Here is a 14,576-nt window from a genome sequence, read left to right as displayed (position 1 = left end):
GTGATTTTTCCTCCGGGGCAGAGGGGGAAACAACAATAACAGATGCCGCCCTCGTGACAGAGGGGACCGCAAAACCAGGGTGACAGAGAAACCGTCTCTGCCAAGCCCTTCCAGCATCCCTGAAGGGTTGCCCGACTGCTCACCTCTGGAGGCAGTCGGGGGGAGACTTTCACTGTACTCAAAAGCCTGTCAAAATATAACAAGAGGCAGATAGGTACTATCCATTATATCCGGAGGTTACAAAATTCCCTTCCATCAATCCCCCATAGAATCAAAAAAGTCCATCCCAGATGTCCCACCCAATCTAAGGGATCAAGCAGTCACAGAAGTCTCAAGACTGCTAGAAAAAAAGAGCCATTCATGAAGTCCCCGCAGACCAACTAGGATCCGGACCTTACTCATGATTCTTTTTAGTACCAAAAAAGACAGGGAACTGGAGACCAATACTGGATCTCAGCAGATTGAACAAATCTGTACAAAAAGAAAAGTTCCGGATTGTGACACTGCAGTCCATTTTCCTTTTTCTGGGTGAGGACAATTGGATGTGCTCAATAGATCTTCAGGACATGTATTCCATATCAAGATGGACAGACGCTCCAGGAGATTTCTTCGCTTCCAGGTAGGGGCCAGTCATTACCAATTCAGAGCTCTGCCCTTTGGTCTCACCTCAGCCCCCAGGGTGTTCACCAAGTGTATGGCAGTAGTTACGGCTCACATGAGGTGTCAAGGATTCCAGGTATTTCCCTATCTAGATGACTGGCTCCTGACTGCTACCATGAGGCATCGACTCTTGGAGGCACGGGATTATACAATCACATCATGCACTCAACTAGGCATTACAGTAAATTTCGAAAAATCTGCCTTGTTGCCCTGTCAGTCTGTCACATACATAGAAGCAGAATTAAACACAAAAGAAATGTTTGCAAGATTACCACAGGAAAAAGTCTTCGCTATTCGTCAACAAGTGTTAATTCTAATGCAGAGCAAAAGGATTCAAGTCAGATATGTTCTTCAAACTCTAAGCTCCATGGCAGCTTCCATTCTTCTTGTTCCATTAGTGTGTTTCCACATGAGAATCCTTTAGTGGCTTCTTTTCACACAGTGGTCTTTCCAGGAGCTACCCATGTCTCACATGATCCTGATCACAGAAACATGCAAAATGCAACTTTCTTGGTGGATGGTCTCCCCACTAGTAATTCAGGGCAGACCTTTCATACAACCCTCATAGTGACCACGGACACCTCCCTGATAGGGTGGGGGGGGCATTATCTAGGCAAGACAGTCCAAGGCACTTGGCAGCCTCGCGAGTACCATCTGCATATCAATGTCCTAGAAATGAGAGCGGTGCTCCTAGCATTGCAAGTCCTTCAAGACTCCCTTCCTTCCGGGACCATTGCAATCCAAACGGACAACATGTCAGTGGTGTGGTACATCAACAAACAGGGCAGGACCAGGTCTTACCCCTTGTGTCGAGAAGCACTCAGACTGTGGCAATGGGCAATTTCCTCCCAACGTTTTCTGATAGCAATGCACATCCCTGGGAAATCCAACGTCATAGCGGACAGGCTCAGCAGAGCTATCCTCATACCTCACGAGTGGTCTCTGAATAAGGAAGTTGCGGATCTTATCTTCTGCAAATGGGGACAGCCTTGCTGCGATCTATTTGCCACTCCGCTCAACAACAAGTGCAGCCTACTTCTCCCTACTTCCTCTTCCAGGTCATATACCCAGAGATGCTCTAGTCCACGACTGGCCTCAGGGACTCCTTTATGCTTTTCCCCCCTTTTCCCTAATACCAAGACTCATACAGAAAGCAAAATCGTTGGGTTACAAAATGATCCTCATTGCCCCATATTGGCCTCGGCAGATATGGTTTCCGTTCCTGCACCTCCACCTTCTGGATCAACCATGGATTCTGGACCCGGTTACAGATCTTCTGATTCATCAATCAGGTGGGTTGCACCAATCCCTTCAAACTCTCCAGCTCACAGCTTGGTTACTCCACTTCCAACCTTAGTCATGCTTTTCAGTATCACCCCAGCAGTCCGTGATATTATTGTTTCCTCACATAAGTCTACTACAAGAAAAACATATGCTAGTAAATGGAAACGGTTTTCTTACTGGGCAGAATCTAGAAATTTGGATCCTTTCTCAGCCCCAGTCCATGAAATTCTTGAATTTCTAGCACAAGTCTTTCAGTCTGGTGCGGCTTCCGCTACCATTAGAATACAGCTAGCTACCATTTCTAATTTTCATACCAGTATGTTTATTTCTAGCATAATGTCTCATAAGCTCTGCAAGGCCTTTATGAGAGGAACATCTCTTCTTAGACCCCCAATTAGAGATCCTCCTCCTCCTCTTTGGGATCTCAATTTAGTTTTAGCTTCCTTAATTTTGCCTCCCTTTGAATCGGCAGCATCATGTTCCTTAAAATTTCTTTCTTGGAAGACACTTTTTCTGGTTGCTATCACTTCAGCTAGATGTGTCTCAGAACTTCAAGCACTATGTGTTCGTCCTCCTTATCTGGTGTTTCACAAGGACAGAGTTTCTCTGAGGACCAGTCCATCCTTTATTCCTAAAGTCTGCTCTGAGAACAATTTAAATCAATCCATAGATCTCCCAGTTTTCTTTCCCAATCACAGCAACAAGGCAGAATACAAGCTTCACCAATTGGATGTGCACAGACAATTGCGTTTTTATCTCCATAGAACTAAGAAACTAAGAAAGTCAGACCAGTTATTTCTTTCTTATGCTTTCAACAAACAAGGCCTTCCAGTGTCTAAGGTGACCTTATCCAGATGGTTATCTGATACTATTGCCTTTATTTATCAGTTACGAAATAAAGAGCTACCAGCTAAACCCAAAGGTCATTCTACTAGAGCTTTAGCCACCTCTTTAGCCTTTCAGTCTAGGATGCCCATAGACTCAATATGTGCAGCTGCCATTTGGGCAAACCCTCATACTTTTATCTCTCATTACAAGGTGGATATGGTCTCCCAGAGCAGAGCTTCCTTTGGTTCTACTGTTCTGAAGAGTCTGTTCCAATGAGCCACCCAGGATTTTAGGTGCTAGGGACGCTGTCCCAAACAGCAAGAGTGAAGGCGAGATGGACAACTTAACATAAAGAAGTTATGTACCTACCATAACGTTCTATGTTAGTTGTCTTCATCTTGCCTTCCTTCTTGCGTCCCTCCCTCCTTCTCCCTTCCTAGAGGATTGAGAGGAGTTCTTTTTGTTTTCACTGGCTGAGTATCTTTTATTACTTTACATGCCAGGTAATTTATGACTCTTTCCTTGTTTAGGTGTATTGGACAACCAGTTTTTAGGTAACTGGTTACTCTACTTATGTCTAGTGTGCGCTATCACAAATCAGATCTGGGTAACTGACGCTGGGCATTCTGGGATAAGGGGTAGCCTCGAGCCAGTAAACAGCTCTCGAGCTATAGAAGATGGCCGAGTCAGAGCCGAGGATCGGCTCTGAACCCAAACAGCAAGAAGGAAGGCGAGATGAAGACAACTGACATGGAACGTTATGGTAGGTACATAACTTCTTTTTTTATGTGGCTGGGGAGTCTGTTCCATAGCAACAGTATCCTCTGTGAGATACACTTTTCCCTTCAAACCTTCTGTTGATGTTGCAAAAGAGGTTTAGATCCCTACACCAAGTATTTCTGATGCTGTTTTGACTTGTGATATGCAGTAAATCCATCAATAATGCATTTATGAGGAAATATATCTGCCATTAAAAAATTGGCAAATAGCCAGACTAAACTTTCTAGCTCATTAACACTCTGACACCTTAAAAATATTTCAGAACCCCAACATATCCTGAGATTATCACATTTAGCTTTCAGATTTATGCAGTATTAGCTTAAGAATACAGAAAAATACAGTATAGTTGAGTATTTTTATTTATTTATTTATTTATTTTACATTTGTTGCCCGGGCTAGTCCAACTGGATATATGTCCATTTTCAGTAGAGGCCCGGGGAGAAAAGCTCCAAAATTACATAGTTAAAGCATAATTCAATTTCAATATGTTAAATTGAATCTAAATTAAGCAAAAAACAATACATTAGCAACAAATTGAAGAAAAACTGCTCCAATACATAGGTGTAGCCAGGTGAGAAAGAATACAAGAGATTTCCATTGAGAACAAAATTTGACAATTTGTTTAGCCTAAAAACTTCTTAAATAAGCAGAATTACAACAGGATACCACTGAGAGGTAGAATAAGGAGATACATATGGGTATGTCTGTTAACAAGTTGTTAACTGAAAGCCCTCAGAGAAGGGCATAACAGATGAATCAGAGCTGGTAAGGAAAAAGGGAGTAGAATAATTTTATTGAAACAAAGAGTTTAAGTACTTTTTGTTACTAGAAAAAGTCACATACTTGCAGGGTGATATTGAAAAGTACAAAGGAAATTGGTAAGAGTAATAAGGCATTGAGGTGATAGGCAAGAAAGAAACAGCAGGTTAGTCAGGATTAGTACAAGGGCATAGCCACTGGGATAAAAGGAAAGTTCTTAGTTGTTTCTTAAAAAGGGGTGTTGATGTAAGTGATGTAAGATTAGACGGAAGTTTACCTTTACGTATTCACCTTAACAATACATCTGTGGGAGATGTATTTCAGCTGTTAATAATAATATATGGGTTTTCCTGCCTTTCTTTCTTCCTTCCCTGTGTCCTTGTGAATTTTCTGAATAGTGCTTGCTGCCTCAAGTGATTAAGCAATAAAACACTAAACTGTCTTAAACACTATCCCAGATCCATGTATAAGATAAAAAACTTTCAGTATTTTAAGTGAGCTCTGCAGACAGTTATCTGTTTACCAAGCTACTACTGATAACTGTAATGCAGCATCTGTATCTTGGATTAAGGCATCACATTTAATAGGAATTATAGCTTATATGACACTGACAATAAATGTGCATCATATCATGGTAATTGTTTTATTATCCTTTCTTTCCTACAGCATTTGTACTCCAGAAGGCATTTACTGCCAGGATGTGTTTTGCCGAGGTAAGAAAAATGAATCCAATGTGCAACATTTTAAGCCCTTACATGCTTTATTGAGAAATGCTTTAAAATGTCTTCTGTGTAGCACTGTCAGTATACAGGCCATCATTCTTCTGAGCATTTCACACCAAAACATGACATTCAAAGAGGCAAAAATTGCTATATAGCACTATAGTAACATTACAGTACATCTGGTGACAGATTCTTACATTTAATGCTAGCTTGGTGTTTGTCAGTGAATTCTTACAGAACTATGATTAGGAGTAAATGACAGTTTGTGCTGCCTTTCACCTTCAGGATAATATCAGCCCTGGGGTCCTTGATCAAATGAAACAGAGTAGCCCACTGAGATATAAAGTAGCAGACTGGAGAAACTCTGGAGTGAGGCTTTATCTTCTAGAGTTCCCACGGTCATGTTTAGAATAGTTTAGAATAGTAACATGATGAGTACACACTAGGATCTACAGATCAGGCAGTGGGAACAAGACTCATGAGTTTGGAATCTCACAATTTTTGACCTTTTTCAGATTCTAGGACTAGGGCTGGGCCTGTCTACCTTGAATGCCATCCTTTCCCTACTTGTGCCAGTTATATGCTTGTATGAGTCAAGTTGTGATCCTGATTTCAAAACTGGTAAAAGGAATAAGACCACATTTCCATTTATATTCCTGTTGGAAGGTGTATACCCTCTTCTTTGTGTTTATAATGAAAAATAAGCTTTTGCTGGCTATACTTGGTTAACTGGACAATGTCAAAGATGGTACATTTCTGTAGTAATTATATGTATATGCATTATAGTGGTATCACAGCTAAAGAAAAACTGTCAGCGTAGATTGTCCCTTTTGTCTTGGTTACTTGTTTTAATACCAGTAAGTGTACAGTGCTCAAAGCCGAGTGATCCTTATTTTATACATACATGAAAATATAACTAATACACATTAAATCTTTGTCTTCTTTTTCAAAAGCTGTAACGTTTGTCAAATGTACTAGAAATTGACATTCTCATTATCGCAAGAAAGGGTTGCAGCTTAAACAGATTGCAGCTTAAACAGTGGTCATCTTTAAGTCCTTAGCATATACCATGTAAAGAATTAAGGCTTCATCAGGTTTGTTGAACATCTTTCTTTTGTCACTGCACATTTTCCCTTTGTTGAACACCTTTTGTTACAGAGATTTTTCTAGAGACTTTCTTACTTTATTTTTACAAAAGGTTAGTTTTGGCCGCGGTGGTGCAGCGGTTAGCATTGTCACCTCAGAACAAAAGGTTCTCCCATTCGATTCTCGCCTGGAGAGCCCTCTTTGTGGAGTCTGCATGTCCTCCCCATGGTCGAGTGATGTCTAAAGACATGCAGGTATGTGCATGCGTGAATGGGTGTGCCTTCTTTGAATGCTAGGCGTGCAGCTAGTAACTCGGCACTGTAAAAATCCACTGCCAGTCATTAGCGGACCGGAGTTTTATTAAAAGGTTAGTTTTCACAAACACACGTTTAGTAACAAAGAATGTTAATAATTAGATCCTTGTTGCAGTAGCCTAAGTTATATGGAACAAGGATTGAACTGGTTATTCTGCTTCCCTAGCTTTCAGGTGCCTTTCATGTACACTAGCTACTATACAACTTAAGGAGAACAGTATAAGAGCAGTGGCTCAGGCACCAAACATTCAGAACCTTCTTGACATTGGGGTGCATTCTTTCCTGTGGGCTTTGAGTGATTTGCCTTATAACATTCTTTACACGTGACACTATTGATTTAACATTTGGTTAGTTGACTTTTTGTGTACTTGCAAACAGGGGGAGTATTCACTACTACCTTACACTTCCTGTGATGTTTCTTAATTGAAAGGAAATGATGTGGGGTAATATTTTACTAATTGACTGGGTGTGTATTTAAGGAGTTATCAGCCAGCAATTCACTGTTCTGAAGAAGTCTGAGTATTGACGAAAGCGCTTAACTTGTTGTTTTATCATTTTTAAACTGTGACTTTATGTGTATTTGTACTTCATTTTGATCATTGGATTGAGTAAAGAATTTTTTTATTATTCGGGCTCCGTCTCGTTGGATACCACCCTGCATCTGCTGTTCATTCTAGTTTTTATTCTGCTTACTGTGATTGACATTCGGCTTGAACTACTCCAAGGCTGGACAGATAAGTACCCCACTGGGAAATACCTTCCAATTTCTCATTTTTTTTAAGAAAGGGTTTTGTTTTCTATCAGAAATTTATGCTAAATGCTCCAGATGTGGTTTTAGTGGTTGCCACTAAAAATGTTACTTCACGTCTTCCATTTTTTGCTCATAGTTCCCATGTGAAATGCTTTTCAGATACCTGATTTTTGTGAGAAAAAGTTATGCTATTCTGTCAAAACGTGGTCTGAGGCTAGGATGTGTGTATTTTTCTATTCAGGTTGCTTCACTGACTCTGCTAACTCCACTTCTCACTTGTCAGACACCATTTTAGTAGACAGATGGTTCTGGTTCCCTTCTAATTTATCATTTTTTTCTGAGGAAAAATATTACTTTTCTGTCAAAAAGTGTTGTTAGAGACTTGTTCTAGTGTGTTTAGTGATTGTCACTAAAACATTTTACCTGGAGTTTAACTTTTCACTCAGGTGGTAACATTGAATGACTCTTCAAGGCACTGTTAGCTGGTTGTCAGACTCCTTTTGCAGCAAGTACAAGAACCCGAGTCCTGGTAACTTAATAATTTCTTGTCTGAGTTAGCTGGTTGTCAGACTCCTTTTGCAGCAAGTACAAGAACCTGAGTCCTGGTAACTTAATAATTTCTTGTCTGAGCTATTAGAAAAGTTATCTGGCATGCTTTGACCTTGACTCAGGTTTCTGCTTCACCTCAACCGCTTATGGCAACTCCACTGTGGCCATCTTATGTCCCTTCTGGTGCTGCACCTTGGAAAGCCAATAAGGACCAGAAGGCAGGCAGTTCTCTGTGGTTGTTCAGCTGCCCTTCTCACAAAAGGGAGAACGACTCTTCTTGGCATGAGATGAGCTCCTTCAATAAGTCTCTTTAGGAGTTTCCTTCCCAGGGAAAAGACCCTCCTTCAAGCTACTCTTTTCCTCATGGTCTCCCAGAAAAAAAAACATAAAGTTGGACATTTTTATTCACCTAAAGCAGATAAGGAATTGTCTGGGTTTTGCCACCATTGTAAGTCACTGAAACAATTAGGGTGGCTGGAATTCCCCCACCATCTCTCATTCACCCAACTAACTACTGTGCACAAAATAATCTACAGACCCACATACTGTCCTGCTCTCTCAACTCTACTTGCCAAATACTATTCCAGCATTCATCTAAGATCTGAAAATCATCTACTTCTAAAAGTAGATAAGCCCACCTTACCTGCTGGTCAACTCCTCTATGCCTTCACCGTCGCCAAACTATGGAACTCACTTCCACCTTCTATAAGAAACACAGGCAGCACCACCACCTTCAAACAAATGCTGAAAAATCATATCAACTCTTCCTGGCTATGTTCCTGCTCTATAACCTAACCTCTTCACTCTCCTTATATGATTACTAAACTCCTATGTCTTTTGCTACTAGTGACTGATGATATTTTCTCCATATTTATTTTTATCTTCACTTGTTGATTCTGGTACAATAATACTGATCTCTGTTTATACCAATCTGATTGAATTCATTGAATTCTGCTTTAATGTATATTTTCTGTATATATTGCTGTAATCAAACAAACTGGATTCCTGCTTTTACGTATATATTCTGTATATGTTACTATATTTACTGTCTGTAACACAGTTTCTGCTACTGTACTAATTAATGTTTAGATTTTTTTCTGTATCTCGTTGGAACTTTTCTCCCTGGGCCTCCACTGAAAATGTGCTCTTTTAGGCCCAGTGGACTTATCCCGGTAAACAAATGCAATAAATAAATAAACAAATAAAAGTTTATTTAGAGCCTTTCAGTCTTTAAATGCTGAGTCTTCCATTCATTTAAAAATGGAAATATTTTCCTCTCTGTCAGACTGTGTTTCCCAGGTCGAGGGCCAGAAATTAGTCATAGACTATGTTTGTAAAGTTTCCATGCTACATGATGTGGAATCTAACTGAGTAAAGTTTTCTTCAGATTCTCCTTCTGAAGAGTTATCTTTTTCTGATACTTTTGACAAGTATAAAGGACTTGTTTCAGTTAAAACCAAAAGCAATACCAGAATCCCAGCAAGGATATTACGATTTGTTACAGGTGGATTTTCTTTATGCTGCAGCTGTTCCTCCTGTGCTGCCCGCCTTAGAGGATGCTTTCTTTGCAACTAGTAATTTGCCTGATAGTCAGCCATCTGCTTCCAGAAAGTTATATAAATTGTATAAGGTGCCCAAGTCCCACAAATGTTTTTATAACCCCAGATCAGACCATGCTGTAAATTTTCTGTCAAAATCAGCTTCTGCTGAACTCCTTATAGCAGCTATTCCTTTTCTTTTGGACAAGCAGAAAATGCATTTGATGAGTTTGTGAAGAAAGTTTGTACTTATTCTATCTTAACCTTTGGAATAGTGAACTGTCAGACTCACATGTCTTAAGTTTCTGCTGTCTTCATTTGACAATATACAAAAGTTAATTGCTGACTCCTTTCTTCAGTGACTAAGGCATCTCTGAATGCCTTAGTATCTTCTGTTTCTCAGATAACCAAACATTCACTAAAATGTGCTTATAACACTGCTAATGCTATATGCAGACCAGCTGCCACTGGGTCATTGATGAGAAGACTTGCCTGGTTACATTCTCAGAATTTACCAGGGGATGTCAAAGAAGATATTCTGAATGCTCCCCTGGATAAAGAGGTGTTATTTGGTCCTTCCTCTGCTAAGGTTCTTTAAAAGGTCTGATGAATTAATTCAAGGGTTTACCCAGGTTAAACATTCCCAGCAAGGCACAGTACAAAGAAAGAATCAGAAAGCAATGGGAAGGAGGTTCAAAGAGGAAAGGAGAATCCAAGGACAATCTTAGAAAACAAACTGACTGTATGTCCCATTTGTGTGTTTTCTCCTCCCCAATTTTTCCATGAAAGCAGTCCTATAAAGCTTTCCCCTAAAGTCTAGGTCTTCACTTTCATCTGTGGCATGTGTTAACTTTAGACACTTGGGTACTGCAGATCATAATAAATGGCTGTAGCTGGCAGTGGTTATTCCTTTCCTCTTTTTCAAGAGACTCCAATTCATCTATCGAACTAAACCTACTTGTTCCCCTCCTATCCATGATCAAATGTTGTCTCATGGGGTTATAGAGCCTGTTCCTACAGACCTAAGAGGGAAAATATTTTATTCAAGACTCTTTCTGGCACAAAAGAAAGATGGAGCCTATATACCTGTTATAAACCTTTCTTTTCTAAATCTTCACATCAGAATCCCAAACCCCATTACCTTTCATTCCACCTCTCAGTTTCTGGTAAATTTGGATTTAAAAGATTCTTATTACATTCCATTTATCAAAGATTCCTAAGTATGATTATAGTTCATGAAATTAGTATTGTTTAAGTCTTTGATGTTAGCCAGAAGTGCACTTCGCAGCACCTGCAGTGTGCCTAGTAATGACTCCTCCTGCAATTCGTATGACGTTACATGTATCGTTAACATATCTAAGTACGATTGTAAATTTATTTATAAAACCCATTGCTCATACTACTACTGGAACCTTCTGGGTTTCTTTCTACCACGTTGCCCTCATTTCTGCCTGCAAATCCTGGTATTTTATGACTTTGTGTCTCTCTCTGTATGTAAGACAACTGTAATCACTGTGTGTAACAATTTCAATAGTCAATGCTAATGTTGTCTTCTTTTCATGGACTACTATATCTGGTTTTGTCACATTTGTTTTTGAACTCTTTCTAATGGATGATCCCGTGTGAAATAAACTTAATAATTTTCTATGATGCTTTGTGGCTCATGTTTCTGGTGCTTTTCAGCTATTTCAGTATTATAATGTTTGCACAATCCCCAGTGCAACAGTCTTGCCACATTATTATGCCTTTCAATATGCAGTCCTTCTGCCATTGGAATATCACAACCAGCAACAACATGTGTGACTGTTTCCAATTCTGTTTTACAAAACCTAAATTTGTCTGTTTCTCCCACATGTTTAATGGCCTTTGTAGACCAATGCGTGCGTAGTCCACTGCCTTGAGCCTCCAATATTAACCTTTTGTCTTTTGGTTTCAATTCACCTCTCCTTAACTATCCCTGCATTTGATCCAGATCAACATGAGGTTGTTCCAAGAGTTTTCTATACTTGCAAGTATATTTATGCATTTTCCACATTTCTTGTCTTCTCATTTGATCCTTCACCTTATATTCTTTCTTTTGTTTTTTGGCACATTCAGTTGCTGCCTGATTTTTATGTGCTTCTGGTTTGATTTCCATTCTTGCTTGACATCAATATGCTTCTGCTAAACTAAGTAGGGAATTCATCTTAGACTTATTCTCCTCTTGTTTCAAAACTTTCACTTTGTTTGAGTCTTGTGAGGTCAGCAGATATGTATGCATTCCCACGATTGCAGATCTATACATATACTTGATTTTGAGGTGGCCCATACCTCTTTCAGAATGGGGAATATATCATCTTGGTATGCACTGATTTTCATAAACCATTTAATGAGCATGAAGCATCCTTCTTACTTTCCTGTCCAACCTATCCAACACCTTTTGGGGCCAGTCAATCACTCCAAAAATGTAAGAGCAAATTGGTTTATAGTTTGGATTTGTTCATAGATGTCAATGCTGTTTTTAGTAATACACCTTCTAAAATATTCCTAAGTTTTATTCACATTTGTTTATGTTTTATTGTTAATCCTTCATCAATTCCCAACTATTTATACACTCTCTCTTGCTCAAGTTCTTTTATATCACATTCATGTCCCAAACTGATGTCTTCTTGGTGCTAAACTTTCCTGCTTTGAAGGTTGCTTTTGCACACATATCAAGAGCAAATGACATTCTTATATCATCTGAAAAAGTTTTGACCACTTGCAGTTATGCTTCTGGTTCCTCATCTGATGAACTATACAGTTTTAAATCATCTGCATAAAGAAGATGAGAAGTTTTTACACTTTGTTGTTTTCTGGGAGCCAAATTGTAGCCATGACCTACTCTGTTAAAAGGACAGTTTAATGGGTTATGGGAAAGGCAAAAGAGCAGCAGTGACAGATAGTCACCCTGGAATATCCCCCTTAGAATTTTTATCCCTGGAATAATACTTTGTCCTGTATCATGCCTTAACTGCAAAGTGGCTTGCAACTGTTTCATGGTTGCTGTAGTGTAATCCATCAGTGTAGGGTGATATCTTATACATTTTTAAGCACTCTTTTGCCCATGAATATGGGAAACTGTTAAATGCTTTTTTGTAGTCCATCCATGCCATGCTTCCCCTTTTTATGGTTCTCCATTATGACTTTATTTAACATCAACTGATCCTTTGTTCCATGTGACTTGCTTTTATTACCCAAATGTTCTATTGCCATGATTGAGTTTTATTCTAAATGACTATAAACTCTGTTGTCATCAGTTCCAGTGTATAGTTTATATGTCGTTGGAAGGCAAGTTATTGGTCTATAGTTTTTAGGATAGCTTGCAGGTTTGCTGTTAAGTAGGAGTATTATTTTTCCTGTTAACCAGGCTAGTGTCTGTTCGGGGTGTGCATATAAATAACTTTTACTCATGGCTAATTTTCATGTAAAGATATTAATACCTTTAGCCAGAAGTTAGGTACTGCATCTGGGCATGGGGTTTTCCAATTAGGAGCTTTTCTTAACTTTGTTTCAGTCGCTGTGGCCATTACTTCATCCCATTGAATATCTTGTACATTTGAACTTCTTGTTCTTTTTTTGCTTCTTTTATCCATTTAGCATCTTTGTTATGTTCCACAGGATCTTCATAGGTATTTCTCCAAAATATATCTGTTTCTTCTTTTTTTTGGTGGTGTTTCAATTCCTTTTGCTTTGTTTCCTAGTTCTCTATAAAACTTTTTTGGGTCATCAATAAATTGCTTATTTTGTATTTTTCCTTTATATTTATCTGAGTATCTTCAAGTTTTTCTGCCTGTGCTGATATTTTGAATTTATTACTTGTGATAGTGCATGATAGATGCTTATCTATTCTTATACTGAGTATTGCTTTTAATTTGTCTGTCTTTGAGTATTTTTGTTGATCTGTTCCCTCTTTTATTCACTTCTTGTCTTAATTGTTTTATAGTTTTCTCTATTCAGTACTTCCATGATGGCATTCGATTTCTCCCCTTCCTTTTCCTTACTACCCTGTGTTTTTGTGGTAAGACTTTATCTGTTATTAATTTAGCTGCACAGTAATATATCCGATTTACTTCTGTTATATTACATGACTGTCTATGAACAATCTTAATTACTGTGTTCATTTGTTTTATCAAACTTCTAACTTTTTGGGTTTTATTGACTTTCTATAGTCTATTTCTTTCATTGATCTGAATAGGTCTGTCCATCTCTGTTAAATCAAGCAACTCTTCTCTTAGATTATTTTCTTCTAAACTGTGGGCACATTGTTTATTCTTCATTTCCTGTGGGTATTCTATAAATAGTTCCACAGCATCTTCCTATGCCAAATTCTCTTCAATTTCTTCGTGTCATCCATTGCTCTTTCATATGGGAACTCACTGCCCTATCATCTCTCCTGTAAGGAGGCTTTGCAGTGCAAGATGACTTGACTGACATGTTTCCTTTGTTGTATCAGTGATGTATCACCTGCTTCTTGAGTATCCCATCTCTACAGCCACTTTTTGTGCATGTTATATTAGAAATTTGGACTCCTGTCCTTAAAGGCAAAGAAAATAGGAAAAATGATGAAATTCCCAAGAGCAGTATTGGAGATCCCCCTATAAGTGGCTTTTTTCTCCATTGAACAGACCATTAGTTTAACCCCTGATTACATGGAAGAGGATGTACATTTGCCTTCTCTTCTTGTTGGATGAACAGCTTTGTCCTTTGCACCACTGGGCATTCTGCTTACTAGTTATGACTGCATTTTCGTTCCCTCCACTGTAGAAGTATCTGCCTCTGGTGTGTGCTAAGTTTACCATTGTCAGGTTTAGTCAACCCAACCCTTTATATCATTATGACATTCTGTATTAATTATGCATAAAGAAATGACAGCAAATAAGGTTAGGAGTGGTCAGCTTAATCATCCTTTACTTATAGACTAGGTAGCTATGACAGGAAAATAGATCACATGATTATCATCCCGAGAATCTGTACATATTAAAGGCATTAAATTCTCAAAGGAACATAACATATTGCATCCCACTTTTTCAGTATCAAAATTTTTTTTCTTTTGAAAATATAAGTAGACAAATCCACGTATGAATGTCATCTCATATAAGAGCATTTCGCTTTCCAGGATTTTAATATTCACTACACTGCCTCTGAAATTTCAATGTCTCATGCTAGAAATGACAGGTGCATGCGAAGCATTCAAACACAATAATCATATGTCAAAGTATTTTTTTTTACTGTTTAAGTCAAGCAGTTTTACTTTTTAACCATTTTCACTTACTACTCAAACTAG

General features: G+C 38.7%; 1 protein-coding gene across 1 annotated transcript in view; it reads left to right on the top strand.

Moving 5' to 3' along the window:
* Nucleotides 1-14,576, top strand: part of LOC122797804 (SCO-spondin-like) — a 4,708,783-nt gene that overhangs the window by 3,944,791 nt on the left and 749,416 nt on the right. Inside the window, exon 91 of the mRNA XM_044066325.1 lies at nt 4,978-5,024. Coding sequence (XP_043922260.1) covers nt 4,978-5,024 — 47 coding nt within the window. The remainder of the gene's footprint in view (nt 1-4,977; nt 5,025-14,576) is intronic.

The sequence above is a fragment of the Protopterus annectens genome, chromosome 3.part1 (genome assembly GCF_019279795.1).
Source record: "Protopterus annectens isolate FY-2018-M chromosome 3.part1, PAN1.0, whole genome shotgun sequence".
Classification (NCBI taxonomy): Eukaryota; Metazoa; Chordata; order Ceratodontiformes; family Protopteridae; genus Protopterus; species Protopterus annectens.
This window is presented reverse-complemented; position numbering and strand designations above follow the sequence as displayed.